The sequence below is a fragment of the Hippocampus bargibanti genome, linkage group LG11 (genome assembly GCF_051943395.1).
Source record: "Hippocampus bargibanti isolate YZ-2025 linkage group LG11, ASM5194339v1, whole genome shotgun sequence".
NCBI lineage: Eukaryota > Metazoa > Chordata > Actinopteri > Syngnathiformes > Syngnathidae > Hippocampus > Hippocampus bargibanti.
In genome coordinates this window covers 2754457-2767580 of record NC_142744.1, presented here as the reverse complement: position 1 = coordinate 2767580, position 13124 = coordinate 2754457, and the positions used below count along the sequence as shown (strand labels likewise).

The following is a 13124-nucleotide window of genomic DNA, read 5'->3' as shown; positions in this document are numbered from 1 at the left end:
GCGAGGTATCACTGTAAAATAAAATAAAGCTTTAAAATCCTGTGAATCCTCCCCACCCACCCCCCCAAAAAAAAAGATCCCAATTTGCGAGAATTTACAATGCAGACATGCACGTTATTCACAGGATTTGATCATAAATAATATTTATGTTTTCTTTTCTTCCCAAATTGAAGTCTTTGCATAAAATGAAAAAAAAAACCCACTGCTTTTCCGCTGTATTTTCACTAATGTCACTTTAAATATCCCCTGGCATCAACTTGTAGTCACTACACTTGTACAGTACACCAAAAAATGCGAAATATAACAGATTGTTTTCTGAAAGATTAAAGCTATAAAAACTACACTGAGGTTGATAATGATATTCAAATTAGTGTTTACCTTTTAGAACCAATATGGTGCATTTTCTGCACTAGGTTGCTTATTTATTTTTATATGCACAATAGGCACATTCGAGTATGAAATGAAAATGTTTTGATCCTTTCCTATCCCCAAAATATTTTGGCATTATTTCATCAATCAACCTGATTGGTTGAGAGGCTCAGTACACCTTGAACCAGTTTGCCAGCCAATCAACGGATGTGTACAGTATAGTTGGTTCCAATATTTAAATTAGTAAGAAATATTTTAGCCATTTGCGATTTTTTTTGGTATCCATTTCCGATTAAATATGCTCATATTGAAATATATTGAATATTACAATTTTACATGATGCATGCGATTCAAATGTTTTTTTTGTTTCTTTACCATGAAATGATGAATCAATAAAGCTTAGCAAATATGAGTTGATTCTAATTATGGAATTTAAATAAATGTATATATGTTTCACATAACCCTTCCGTTTGTTTCTTTTTTTTTTAACCTTGTCTCAGAATGACCCAGCCCGTTTGTCTGGTTGAGAAAAAAAAAAGTACGCATGGACGTTGGCCTTTTAAAATAAGCTACATGGATGTCAATATGGATAAAAATCCAGAGCTAGATATTAATTTCATGTGGTAGAGTAACAGGTCATTCAAAAATGTCTGTGTAAGCTCTCAATCGTACCGGAGTGGTCCATCGATGAAAAGGTTTCAACAGCCGTCATCTGTGCTTCTTTGAAGGTGTCGGACTTTTCGCTTCTCATCCAAGAGGCTTCGTCAGTGAACTAAAATTTTGCCGGTAGCTCTGGCCATATATATATATACATATATACATATATATATATATATATATATATATATATATCACTGCGTACGGTCAGATTGATAAAAGCATAATGTGCACATGCGCGGTAAGCTATCTAGTTGAGTTACTTCCAGATTGAGTGCTATTAGCTCTCTAGCTGGCTAGCAAGCTATCAATTAGCTAACTTAACCTGTACTGTAAAGTGACCTTGAGAGTTTTGAAAAGCGCTGACAAATGAAATGTATGATTATTATTAGCGATCTATTAGCTAGCTAGCTAGCTTTCTGTCTATTTGAGTTAATTCCAGGTTGAGTGACCGCTGGGGCATGTGGCTGCCACTGCTCACCCACCACAAAATTAATCCTGTGACTGTAAAGTGACCTTGAGAGTTTTGAAAGGCCCTTATAAATGAAATGTAAGCTAGCTAACTTATCCTGTAACTGTAAAGTGACCTTGAGAGTTTTGAAAAGCACTTATAAATGAAATGTCTGATTATTATTCGCTATCTGCTAGCTCGCTTTCCATCTAGTTGAGTTACTTCCAGATTGAGTGCTATTAGCTCTCTAGCTGGCTAGCAAGCTATCAATTAGCTAACTTATCCTGTAACTGTAAAGTGACCTTGAGAGTTTTGAAAAGCGCTGACAAATGAAATGTATGATTATTATTAGCGATCTATTAGCTAGCTAGCTAGCTAGCTTTCTGTCTATTTGAGTTAATTCCAGGTTGAGTGACCGCTGGGGCATGTGGCTGCCACTGCTCACCCACCACAAAATTAATCCTGTGACTGTAAAGTGACCTTGAGAGTTTTGAAAGGCCCTTATAAATGAAATGTAAGCTAGCTAACTTATCCTGTAACTGTAAAGTGACCTTGAGAGTTTTGAAAAGCACTTATAAATGAAATGTCTGATTATTATTCGCTATCTGCTAGCTAGCTTTCTATCTAGTTGAGTTACTTCCAGATTGAGTGCTATTAGCTCTCTAGCTGGCTAGCAAGCTATCAATTAGCTAACTTAACCTGTACTGTAAAGTGACCTTGAGAGTTTTGAAAAGCGCTGACAAATGAAATGTATGATTATTATTAGCGATCTATTAGCTAGCTAGCTAGCTAGCTAGCTTTCTGTCTATTTGAGTTACTTCCAGGTTGAGTGACCGCTGGGGCGTGTGGCTGCCGCTGCTCACCCACCACAAAATTAATCCTGTAACTGTAAAGTGACCTTGAGAATTTTGAAAAGCGCTTATAAATGAAATGTATGATTATTATTCGCTATCTGCTAGCTAGCTTTCTATCTATTTGAGTTACTTCCAGATTGACTGCTATTAGCTCTCTAGCTGGCTAGCTAGCTATCAATTAGCTAACTTATCCTGTAACTGTAAAGTGACCTTGAGAGTTTTGAAAAGCGCTGACAAATGAAATGTATGATTATTATTAGCGATCTATTAACGAGCTAGCTAGCTAGCTTTCTCTCTTTGAGTTACTTTCCAGGTTGAGTGAACGCTGGGGCGTGTGGCTGCCGCTGCTCACCCACCACAAAATGTATCCTGTGACTGCAAAGTGACCATGGGAGTTTTAAAAGGTGCTTATAAATGAAATGTATGATTATTATTATTAGTATTATTATTATTTTTTTTATAGTTATAAAAAATATTTCTATAAAATATCAAAGTTTCCTTATTTAATTGAATTTGGTGTAGCCTTGATGATCTGGAGACGTAATGTTGGCAAACCAGTTTGATAAACATCAGAATGACTGGAATGATGAAGCCGTTTTCTAACACGATCCGTCTGCATATTGAAATTTGGCCAGCGTCTCGACTGCGCTGGCTCCCATGGACGAGTCCGAACCCCTTTTGGTTGCCCGTTTTGAGGAAAGCAGCGCCAACGGTCACTGCAGATGGAGCCTTCGCACCCCCAACATGGACCCCAGGGTGGTCGACGACCTGAGGCGCAGGCTGAAGTATTTCTTCATGAATCCTTGCCAGAAGTATAAAGCCCGGGGCCGTAAGCCGTGGAAGTTGATGCTACAAATATTGAAAATTGCCCTCATCACCGCTCAGGTACATCATCCAAACTGCTTCAAACAAAGCGTAGATCATTTCCTTATTGAGGAAAAGGTTTCTTCAGCCGTCATCTGTACTTCTTTGAAGGTGTCGGATGTTTCGCTTCTTATCCAAGAAGCTTCGTCAGCAAAAAATGTTTTACTGGTAGTTTCAGCCCTATATATATATATATATATATATATCCCGACTGTCCAGACGTGGCGGTGCCGGACTCTGCTAAGATTGGTCCCTGCTCTCAGATTGGGAGGGAGCAGAGGGCTAATCCCTACCACCTCATCAGCATAACATATGATACCAGGGCAAATTGGGCAATCAGGCCAGTCGTCAGTCAGGACAATAGAAGCAATCAATGGAGCCGCAGGGATTAGTCCTCTGCTCCACCGCCACGTCTGAAAAGTAGGGATATATATAGGGCCGACACTACCAGTAAGACTTTAGTTTGCTGACGAAGCTTCTTGGATAAGAAGCGAAACGTCCGACACCTTCAAAGAAGTACAGATGACGGCTGAAGAAACCTTTTCATCGATGGACCATTCCTGTACGACTGAGAGCTTACACACACGTATCTTTTCACGTTTTTTGTTTGTTTTCCAGCTGGTCTCATTCGGATTAAGCAATGAGATGATGGTCACCTTCAAAGATGAAAACCTGATGACGTTCCGACATCTCTTCCTGAAAGGATACAAGGACCACCAGCTCGGAGGCCACGTTTTACACACCAAAACGGACGTGTACGACCATGTTTACTTCATCATCGACAGTGTAAATCAACCGAAAGCTGACAAAACCTTTCGTGCTAGCAACATTTCCATTTTTTTTACATTATTCTCCCATTGCAGTACATCAACCTTCAAAACTTGACAGTAGGCAATCTAGCGTATGAGAAGATTGATGGCGAGTACACGCCTCTGTTGGTCTGCCAAGAGTTTTACAGGAACAGCAACATCGACCCCGGAAATGAGACCTTCTACATCGATCCACGCATTGATACCGGTAACATTTAGCGCACAGGTGTCATTATTATTATTATTATTATTATTATTATTATTATTATTATTATTATTATTATTATGTCATCCTCAGATTGCTTTGCCATCCACCCTGTGATGTCACCGGTCAACGGCAGTCTGGTGACGCCTCTGAACTTCTCTTTGGACTTTAGAAGGTACAGTGAGACCTCAACTTACAAACACCTTATCTTACAAACTATTCGTCTTAAGAACCTCTAATTTATGAAAATTGAACCTTATAATAAGCACTATTTTCATAATACACACCCACCACGGCTGGCGGAGTGATCTTCGGCGGAAGCACACGACCAAACAGCGCTCCAGCCGGTGCTACTTTGCACACCCCCTCTCATTGAAGTGCACACGTCGATCGACTACTTGGAGCTTTTTGCTGATAATTTTACTGTTATGGGACCGAAAAAAAACCCATCACAGGCTCGTGTTCAGCCCAAGAAGATACAAAATAAAATCACCGTCGTTGAGAACAAGCAGATAATTGAAAAACACGAATGAGGTGTGCGTTTGTGTGATTTAGGGGCCAAGCACGGCTATGCTAAGTCAATCATTGTTCCCATTCTCCGGAACAGAGAAGGTGCGTCTGTTGCAAAAGGTGTTTCCGTGCTCTCAAAGCGACAGTCTCGGGCAATTGAAGAAGTTGGAAAAAAAACTTTATTTTACAGCACAGTTTATTTCTTTAATTACAGTCCTCATGTAATGTGCCTCTCTTTGTGACTTTATGATACAGTGCAGTGTATTTCTATCATTACAATACAATAGCACATTTATTATGCATAAAATAAGGTATGTTGTGTGTAGTTTTAAGGCTTATTTAGTTAAAAACTATATTTTAAGGAAACCCTGGAACGGATTATTCCCATTTTAATGGTTTCCTATGTGAATTATTTTTTTGAGACACACACTTTTCGCCTTACACACTCTGTCTGGGAACCAATTAAGTTCGTAAGTTGAGGTCTCACTGTAATTCTGAACATAAAACATGCCTATAATAATATGAAAATATGAAATTGCGTAACCACTCGTGGAATCTTCTTTGTGTTCAGACTCCTGTCGGTCAACGTTTACTTTACCCTGAAAACCATCAATCTGCAAACCGTGAGGCACCACGAACTTCCTGATTGTTACGTCTTCCACGTGGTGGTCAGTCACCACCGACGTGTTGAATGGCAAAAAAAAAAACAAAATGGCGCTAACTGACACCCCGTTTTGCGACAGATCACTTTTGATAACCACGCTCACAGCGGAAATATCAAAGTAGCGGTCGGGAACGACGTCACCATCAACGAATGCCGAGATTGGAACGTGGAGGGCACTTGTAAGATCAAAAAAAAAAATGGGATGGAATTCAATCCGCCGGCGCCGTTTACTGACGATTTGTCTTTTTTGATAGCGGGTGAAAACGACGATGTGCTTCTTTTCTTTGATTCCATGGTCATCCTCGCCTGTTTCACTTCGCTGATCCTCTGCGTACGTTCTGTCGTCAATGGCGTACAGCTCCAGTTTGTGAGTAACCGCGGGCCGAATTAAATGAGGTGGCGGGCCAGATTTGGCCCCCGGGCCCCATAAATAAATACATGTATGAAATAATGGATAAATAAAAAAAAACAAATAAATACATAAATAAACAATTACATAAAAATATGAATGAATAAATAAATACATATATGTGTGAATTAATGAATAAATTAAACAAAGGAACAAATAAATACATAAATACACACAAATACACAATACATAAACACATAAATAAATACATAAATAAATACATAAATGAATACATGAATGAATATGTTAATGCATAAATACATTAATTCTATGAATGAATAAATAAATAAACAAATAAATAAATAAATACATGAATAAATGAATACATACATAAATAAATACAAAAATAAATACATGAATAAATACATAAATACATGTATGAAATAATGAATATATAAATAAACAAATAAATACATAAATAAACAATTACATAAAAATATGAATGAATAAATAAATACATATATGTGTGAATTAATGAATAAATTAATGAATACATACATAAAAATACATGAATAATAAAAATAAATACATTAACATAAATACATACATAAATACATGAATAAATAAATACATAAATACAAAAATGTATGAATAAATAATGAATACATGTATGAAATAATGAAAATAAATAAACAAATAAATACATAAATAAACAATTACATAAAAATATGAATGAATAAATAAATACATATATGTGTGAATTAATGAATAAATTAAACAAAGGAATAAATACACACATAAATAAATACATAAATGAATACATGAATGAATATGTTAATATATAAATACATTAATTATATGAATTAATGAATAAATAAATAAACAAATACACAAACAAACAAATAAATAAATACATGAATAAATGAATACATACATAAATAAATACAAAAATAAATACATGAATAAATACATAAATACATGTATGAAATAATGAATACATAAATAAACAAATAAATACATAAATAAACAATTACATTAAAATATGAATGAATGAATAAATACATATATGTGTGAATTAATGAATAAATTAATCAAAGGAATAAATACACACATAAATAAATACATAAATGAATACATGAATGAATATGTTAATATATAAATACATTAATTATATGAATTAATGAATAAATAAATAAACAAATACACAAACAAACAAATAAATAATTAAATAAATAAATACATGAATAAATGAATACATACATAAATAAATACATGAATAAATACATAAATACATGCATGAAATAATGAATACATAAATAAACAATTACATAAAAATATGAATGAATAAATAAATACATATATGTGTGAATTAATGAATAAATTAAAGGAACAAATAAATACATAAATACACACAAATACACAATACATAAACACATAAATAAATACATAAATACATAAATGAATACTTGAATGAATATGTTAATACATAAATACATTAATTCTATGAATTAATAAATAAATAAACAAATACACAAACAAATAAATAAATAATTAAATAAATAAATACATGAATAAATGAATACATACATAAATAAATACATAAATACATACATAAATACATGAATAAATACATAAATACATGTATGAAATAATGAATACATAAATAAACAAATAAATACATAAATAAACAATTACATAAAAATATGAATGAATAAATAAATACATATATGTGTGAATTAATGAATAAATTAATCAAAGGAATAAATACACACATAAATAAATACATAAATCAATACATGAATGAATATGTTAATATATAAATACATTAATTCTATGAATTAATGAATAAATAAACAAACAAATACACAAACAAACAAATAAATAATTAAATAAATAAATACATGAATAAATGAACACATACATAAATAAATACAAAAATAAATACATAAATACATACATAAATACATGAATAAATACATAAATACATGTATGAATTAGTGACTAAATAAATAAACAACAACATACATAAACAACAAAATTAAAGTATGAACGAAAATAAAACGATAAATAAAAAAATACATGTTTGAATGAATGAATAAATAAATAAATAAATACCTAAATAAACAACTACATAAAAGTATGAATGAAATGAATGAATGAAATACATAGATGTATGACTTATTGAATACATAAAACAAACAAATAAGTACATAAATAAACAACTAAATAAAAGTACAGTAAAGTCTCGTTATATCGATATCGGATATATCGATAGTCCCGGTTATATCGATATTTTTTCGGACTCCCTTGAATATCGATATAACGAGACTTTACTGTATTAACAAATAAATAAATAACATAATAAATAAAGAATAAATAAAATTATAAATAAAGAATGAATGAATGATCTCTTGGGATCATTCCAAGTTTATTTTAAGAGGTTGAGGTTATGGCTGTTTCAGGTCACCATTTTCTCCCCCCTCTATTGATTGTAAATATTTCCTATAGGAGTTCAACACGTTCTTTCACGCCTACTACAATAAAATTGTGAGCATGTCAGACCGCATGGAGTTTGTCAACGGCTGGTACATCCTCATCATTGTCAGTGACACTTTGACCATCGCCGGATCAGCCCTGAAGATCGGAATACAGACACACAAGGTGCGGTTTACTCTTATCCTTGTAGTTTCTCTTAGTTGATTCGCAAAACTGCTTTGAAATGTCTTTGTTTTCTTTCATTCATAATAATCATAATAATAATAATAATAATAATAATAATAGTATGCTTTTTTGCTTTATTTCCTTGCTATTTATGCTATGTTTTTAATGCTTTTTTGTTGTTGTTTTTTTCTTTTTTTCTTTTTTTATGCTTTTTTTTGCTTTATTAGTGCTTTTTTTGCTTTTTCTTTTCTTTTTTTGCTTTGCTTTTTTTATGCTTTTCTTGTGCTTTTTTTTATGTTTTTTTGTGCTTTTTTTGCTCTTTTTTTGCTTTTTTATGTTTTGTTGCTTTATTAGTGCTTTTTGGCTTTTTTATGCTTTTTTTGCTTTATTTGTGCTTTTTTTTGCTTTATATTTGCTTTTTTGGCTTTTTCTTTGCTTTTTTATGCTTTTTTTGTTGTTTTTGTGCTTTTTTATGTTTTTTTTTTGCTTTATTAGTGCTTTTTTTGCTTTATTTGCTTTGCTTTTTTTATGCTTTTCTTGTGCTTTTTTTATGTTTTTTTGTGCTTTTTTTGCTCTTTTTTGCTTTTTTTATGTTTTGTTGCTTTATTAGTGCTTTTTTGGTTTTTTATGCTTTTTTTGCTTTATTTGTGCTTTTTTTTTGCTTTATATTTGCTTTTTTTGCTTTTTCTTTGCTTTTTATGCTTTTTTTGTTGTTTTTGTGCTTTTTTATGTTTTTTTTGTTTTTTGCTTTATTAGTGCTTTTTTTGCTTTGCTTTTTTTATGCTTTTTTTCTTGCTTTTTTATGCATTTTTTGGCTTTGTTTTTTAAAGCTTTTTTTGTTGTTTTTTTGCTTTATTAAGCTTTTTTGCTGTATTAGTGCTTTTTTGCTTTATATTTGCTTTTTTTGCTTTTTTTTGCTTTGCTTTTTTTGCTTTTTTATGCTTTTTTTGCTTTATTAATGCTTTTTCATGCTGTTTTTGCTTTATTAGTGCTTTTTTGCTTTATATTTGCTTTTTTTGCTTTTTTCCTTGCATTTTTATGCTTTTTTTGCTTTGTTTTTTCATGTTTTTTTGTGCTTTTTTGTATTCATGCCGTTGCAATTTGTTTTCAGTTCATGACATGTTACGACGAGTGCAGCATCTTACTGGGCACGGCAACCATGTTGGTATGGGTTGGCGTGATTCGCTACCTTGGTTTCTTCAAGAAATACAATGTAAGAGCGTTCTCATTTGGACAAAATGCAAGATTTGGGGATATTTATGAATATGTTTTTTTTTTAATGAACAGATCCTTATCTTAACTTTAAGAGCAGCTTTCCCGAATGTGATCCGATTCTGCTGCTGCGCCGCCATGATCTACCTCGGCTACTGTTTCTGCGGCTGGATTGTGCTTGGGCCGTACCACGACAAAGTTAGGTCCTCCACTCACCAATCACACGAATAATAATAATAATAATAATAATAATAATAATAATAATAATAATAATAATAATACATTTCATTTCTAAGCGCCTTTTAAAACTCCCAAGGTCACTTTACAGTCACAGGATATGATTTTTTTCTGTGGGTGAGCAGCGGCAGCCACACGCGCCAGCGTTCACTTAACCCCGAAGTAACTCAAATAGATAGAAAGCTAGCTAGCTAGTGAATATATAGCTAATAGCAAGTGGCAAATAGCTAGCCATTAGCCAGCGAACAGAAAGCCATTAGCCAGCGAACAGATAGCCATCGGCCAGTGAATAGATAGCTATTAGCTAGTGAATACATAGCCATTAGCCAGCGAATAGATAGCTATTAGCTAGTGAATACATAGCCATTAGCCAGCGAATAGATAGCCACTAGCCAGCGAATAGATAGCCACTAGCCAGCGAATAGATAGCCATTAGCCAGCGAATAGTACTTGAGACTCCAACAGATACCTAGCTAGATAGCCAACCAGCTAATAGTGCATAGATAGCTAGCCAGATAGCTAACTAATCAGCCAGATAGCTAGATAGCCAGCCAGAGCTAATATATAGCAAATAGCTAGCAAATGATAATAATAATACTAATAAAAGGCAACGAGGGGTCCACGTTATTATCAATTGGCTAGCTCGCCAGCTTTCTATCTAATTGAGTTACTTCCGGGTTGAGCGTGGCTGCCGCCGCTCACTCGCAGCAAAACGTATCCTCTGACTGTAAATTGACCTTGAGAGTTTTGAAAGGCGCTGAGAAATGAAATGTATGATTATTATTAATATGTATTGCATTGTATTTTGTACAGTCGCCCCCATTTCAAGTTCATATAACTCCAGACCCATATCATTTAGGAATTAACTTTTTTTTCTGATGAAAGAAGACAGTCTATTATTATTATTATTATTATTATTATTATTATTATTATTATTATTATTATTATTATTATCATGACCCGACAACGAATGGTTTGAACCGGGAATCCTTTTAACTGTCACTGATTGGAACGACCAACACCCGTTGGTTGCCAACCAGATCGTGACATCAACAAAAGATCTCCTTCCTGCCACACACTACACAGCTATGTAGTCTGTACAAGACCCTCACCAACCAAATGCTCTGTCGCAGTTTCGAACCCTGGACAAAGTGACCGAGTGCCTCTTCTCGTTGGTCAACGGCGACGACATGTACGCCACCTTCTTAAAGATGCCCGAAAACGGCTACATGGTGTGGCTCTTCAGTCGCCTCTACCTCTACTCTTTCATCTCTCTCTTCATCTACATGGTGCTCAGTCTCTTCATCGCGCTCATCACCGACACCTACGAGACGATCAAGGTCAGACTCTCACTAGAAAGTGTGCAAAATCTCCAAAGTTGGATGATTTGGTGGAATTTCAATCATTCCAGAGGGGGGGGGGGTAATACTTTTGCAAGCAAATACAGTGATACCTCGGTTTACAAACCCCTTGGCTTACGAACTTTTCGGTTTACGAATGTTACATTATGAAAATTTTACCTTGGGATACAAACAATTTTTTGGGATACACACGGAGCGCCACAATGAGTGATGTGTCGTTGGCGAACGAGCCCGTTCTAACAAGAAAATAGCAGCCGACTGTTTTTGTCCTCTATTCCCCACCTCCAGTCTTCGGTTAAAGCCACGTGATTGGTCAACAACACAGCAGTGAGAGGGTGGGGGTTAAACATGAAAGAGACAGGCAGACGACAGAGAGAGAGAGTGATAAAATGGATAGAAAACAGTGGAATTTGGACTTGTTTCAACTTTGATAGTTCAAAGGGAGAGTGTAGACTGCAAGGTTAAAATATCCCATCAATCAGGCTCCACAAATAACCCGCACAAGACATCTGTACTTTTGATGCAAAAAGCTATCAACCCAGCTAAACAGAACACAATTGATGAGGAACTAGATAAAATTATCGCAGAGAAAGCACCTAGAAGGTATCATTCCTCAAGATGGTGAAAGAAGAAGGTTACGTTCCTCATCAAGTGTTTAATGCTTAGGAAACCGGTTATTCCATTCCATCAAGCCATCAACGACCATCACAAAGGTAAATAAAACCACTTTATTATACAGTACAGTTTATTTCTTTAATTATAATACCATATCACATTTATTATACATAAAATGAGGTATATTTCGTGTAGTTTTAAGGCTTAGAAAACTAGAAAATTATGTTTTATGGGGACTTGGGAACGGATTATTCTCATTTTAATGGTTTCATATGGGAAATTAATTTTTGGGATACACACTTTTCGCCTGACACACTCTATCTGGGAACCAATTAAGTTCGTAAGATGAGGTATCACTGTATACACAAAAGTGGAGAAAAGGTGAAATGACCCGAATTGGTTTTCAGCATCACCAGCAAGAAAAAGCTCCCGTGTCCCAACTCCAGGCCTTCATAGCCGAATGCAGAGACGAACCCGAGTCCGGCCGCTACCAAACGGATGATGAATCTCTTTCCTGCTGCCTCCTGTCTTGCTTTTGCTGCGAATGCGGGAAGAAGATTTGACTTTCATTCTTGTCATCAATCAATTTTGGAATCAAAACGTCAATAGAACTCTTATCGATTCTTGTTTTTGTCAAAGATGTAGCCGAAATCCGACTGGACCCTCTGCAGCCTGCTCACCACCTTTTCCAGCGACTCCGCAGCGACCACTGTACGCTGGTGTGTGTGGCTGCCGCTATAAATAAAACGTTTTTATGGTGTCAGTTAGGAAACAAAAAAAATGGTGTCGGTTGTCCTTTAAGCCTGCTTGTTTGTTATATTCCCCTTTTTGGTTTTCATATCACTCACTCATTCAATGCCAACCCTTCATTTTTGCGACCAATTTGCCTGTCATTGGCAGTTATAGCCACCAGATGGTGCTAAAGCACACGCCGTTTTCCAATGGATGTACAGAACAGGTAAGTGATGTGCTGTGTATGTGCGTGTTACTTCCGGGTTAAGTGAACGCTGGCAACGTGTGGCTGCCGCTGCTCACCCACAGAAAAACTTATCCTGTAACTGTAAAGTGACCTTGAGAGTTTTGAAAGGCGCTTATGAATGAAATTTATTATTATTATTATTATTATTATTATTATTATTATTTATTATTATTATTATTATTATTAGAGTTACTTCCGGGTTGAGTGAACGCTGGCAACGTGTGGCTGCCGCTGCTCACCCACAGAAGAATTTATCCTCTGACTGTAAAGTACCCTTGAGAGTTTTGAAAGGTGCTTATAAATGAACTGTATTATTATTATTTAGTA

At 34.6% G+C, this 13124-nt stretch overlaps 1 protein-coding gene across 1 annotated transcript; it reads left to right on the top strand.

The window, feature by feature from the left end:
* Positions 1–1260: 1260 nt before the first annotated feature.
* Positions 1261–12737, top strand: LOC148891130 (mucolipin-3-like). The gene is made up of 13 exons (XM_089007569.1): positions 1261–2735; positions 2967–3216; positions 3814–3981; positions 4059–4212; positions 4303–4384; positions 5291–5387; positions 5463–5562; positions 5638–5750; positions 8241–8393; positions 9505–9606; positions 9681–9803; positions 10976–11182; positions 12226–12737. The coding sequence occupies exons 2-13, from the start codon at positions 2989–2991 to the stop codon at positions 12379–12381; spliced, it is 1683 nt and encodes a 560-aa protein (XP_088863695.1). The 5' UTR covers positions 1261–2735; positions 2967–2988; the 3' UTR covers positions 12382–12737.
* Positions 12738–13124: the final 387 nt, after the last annotated feature.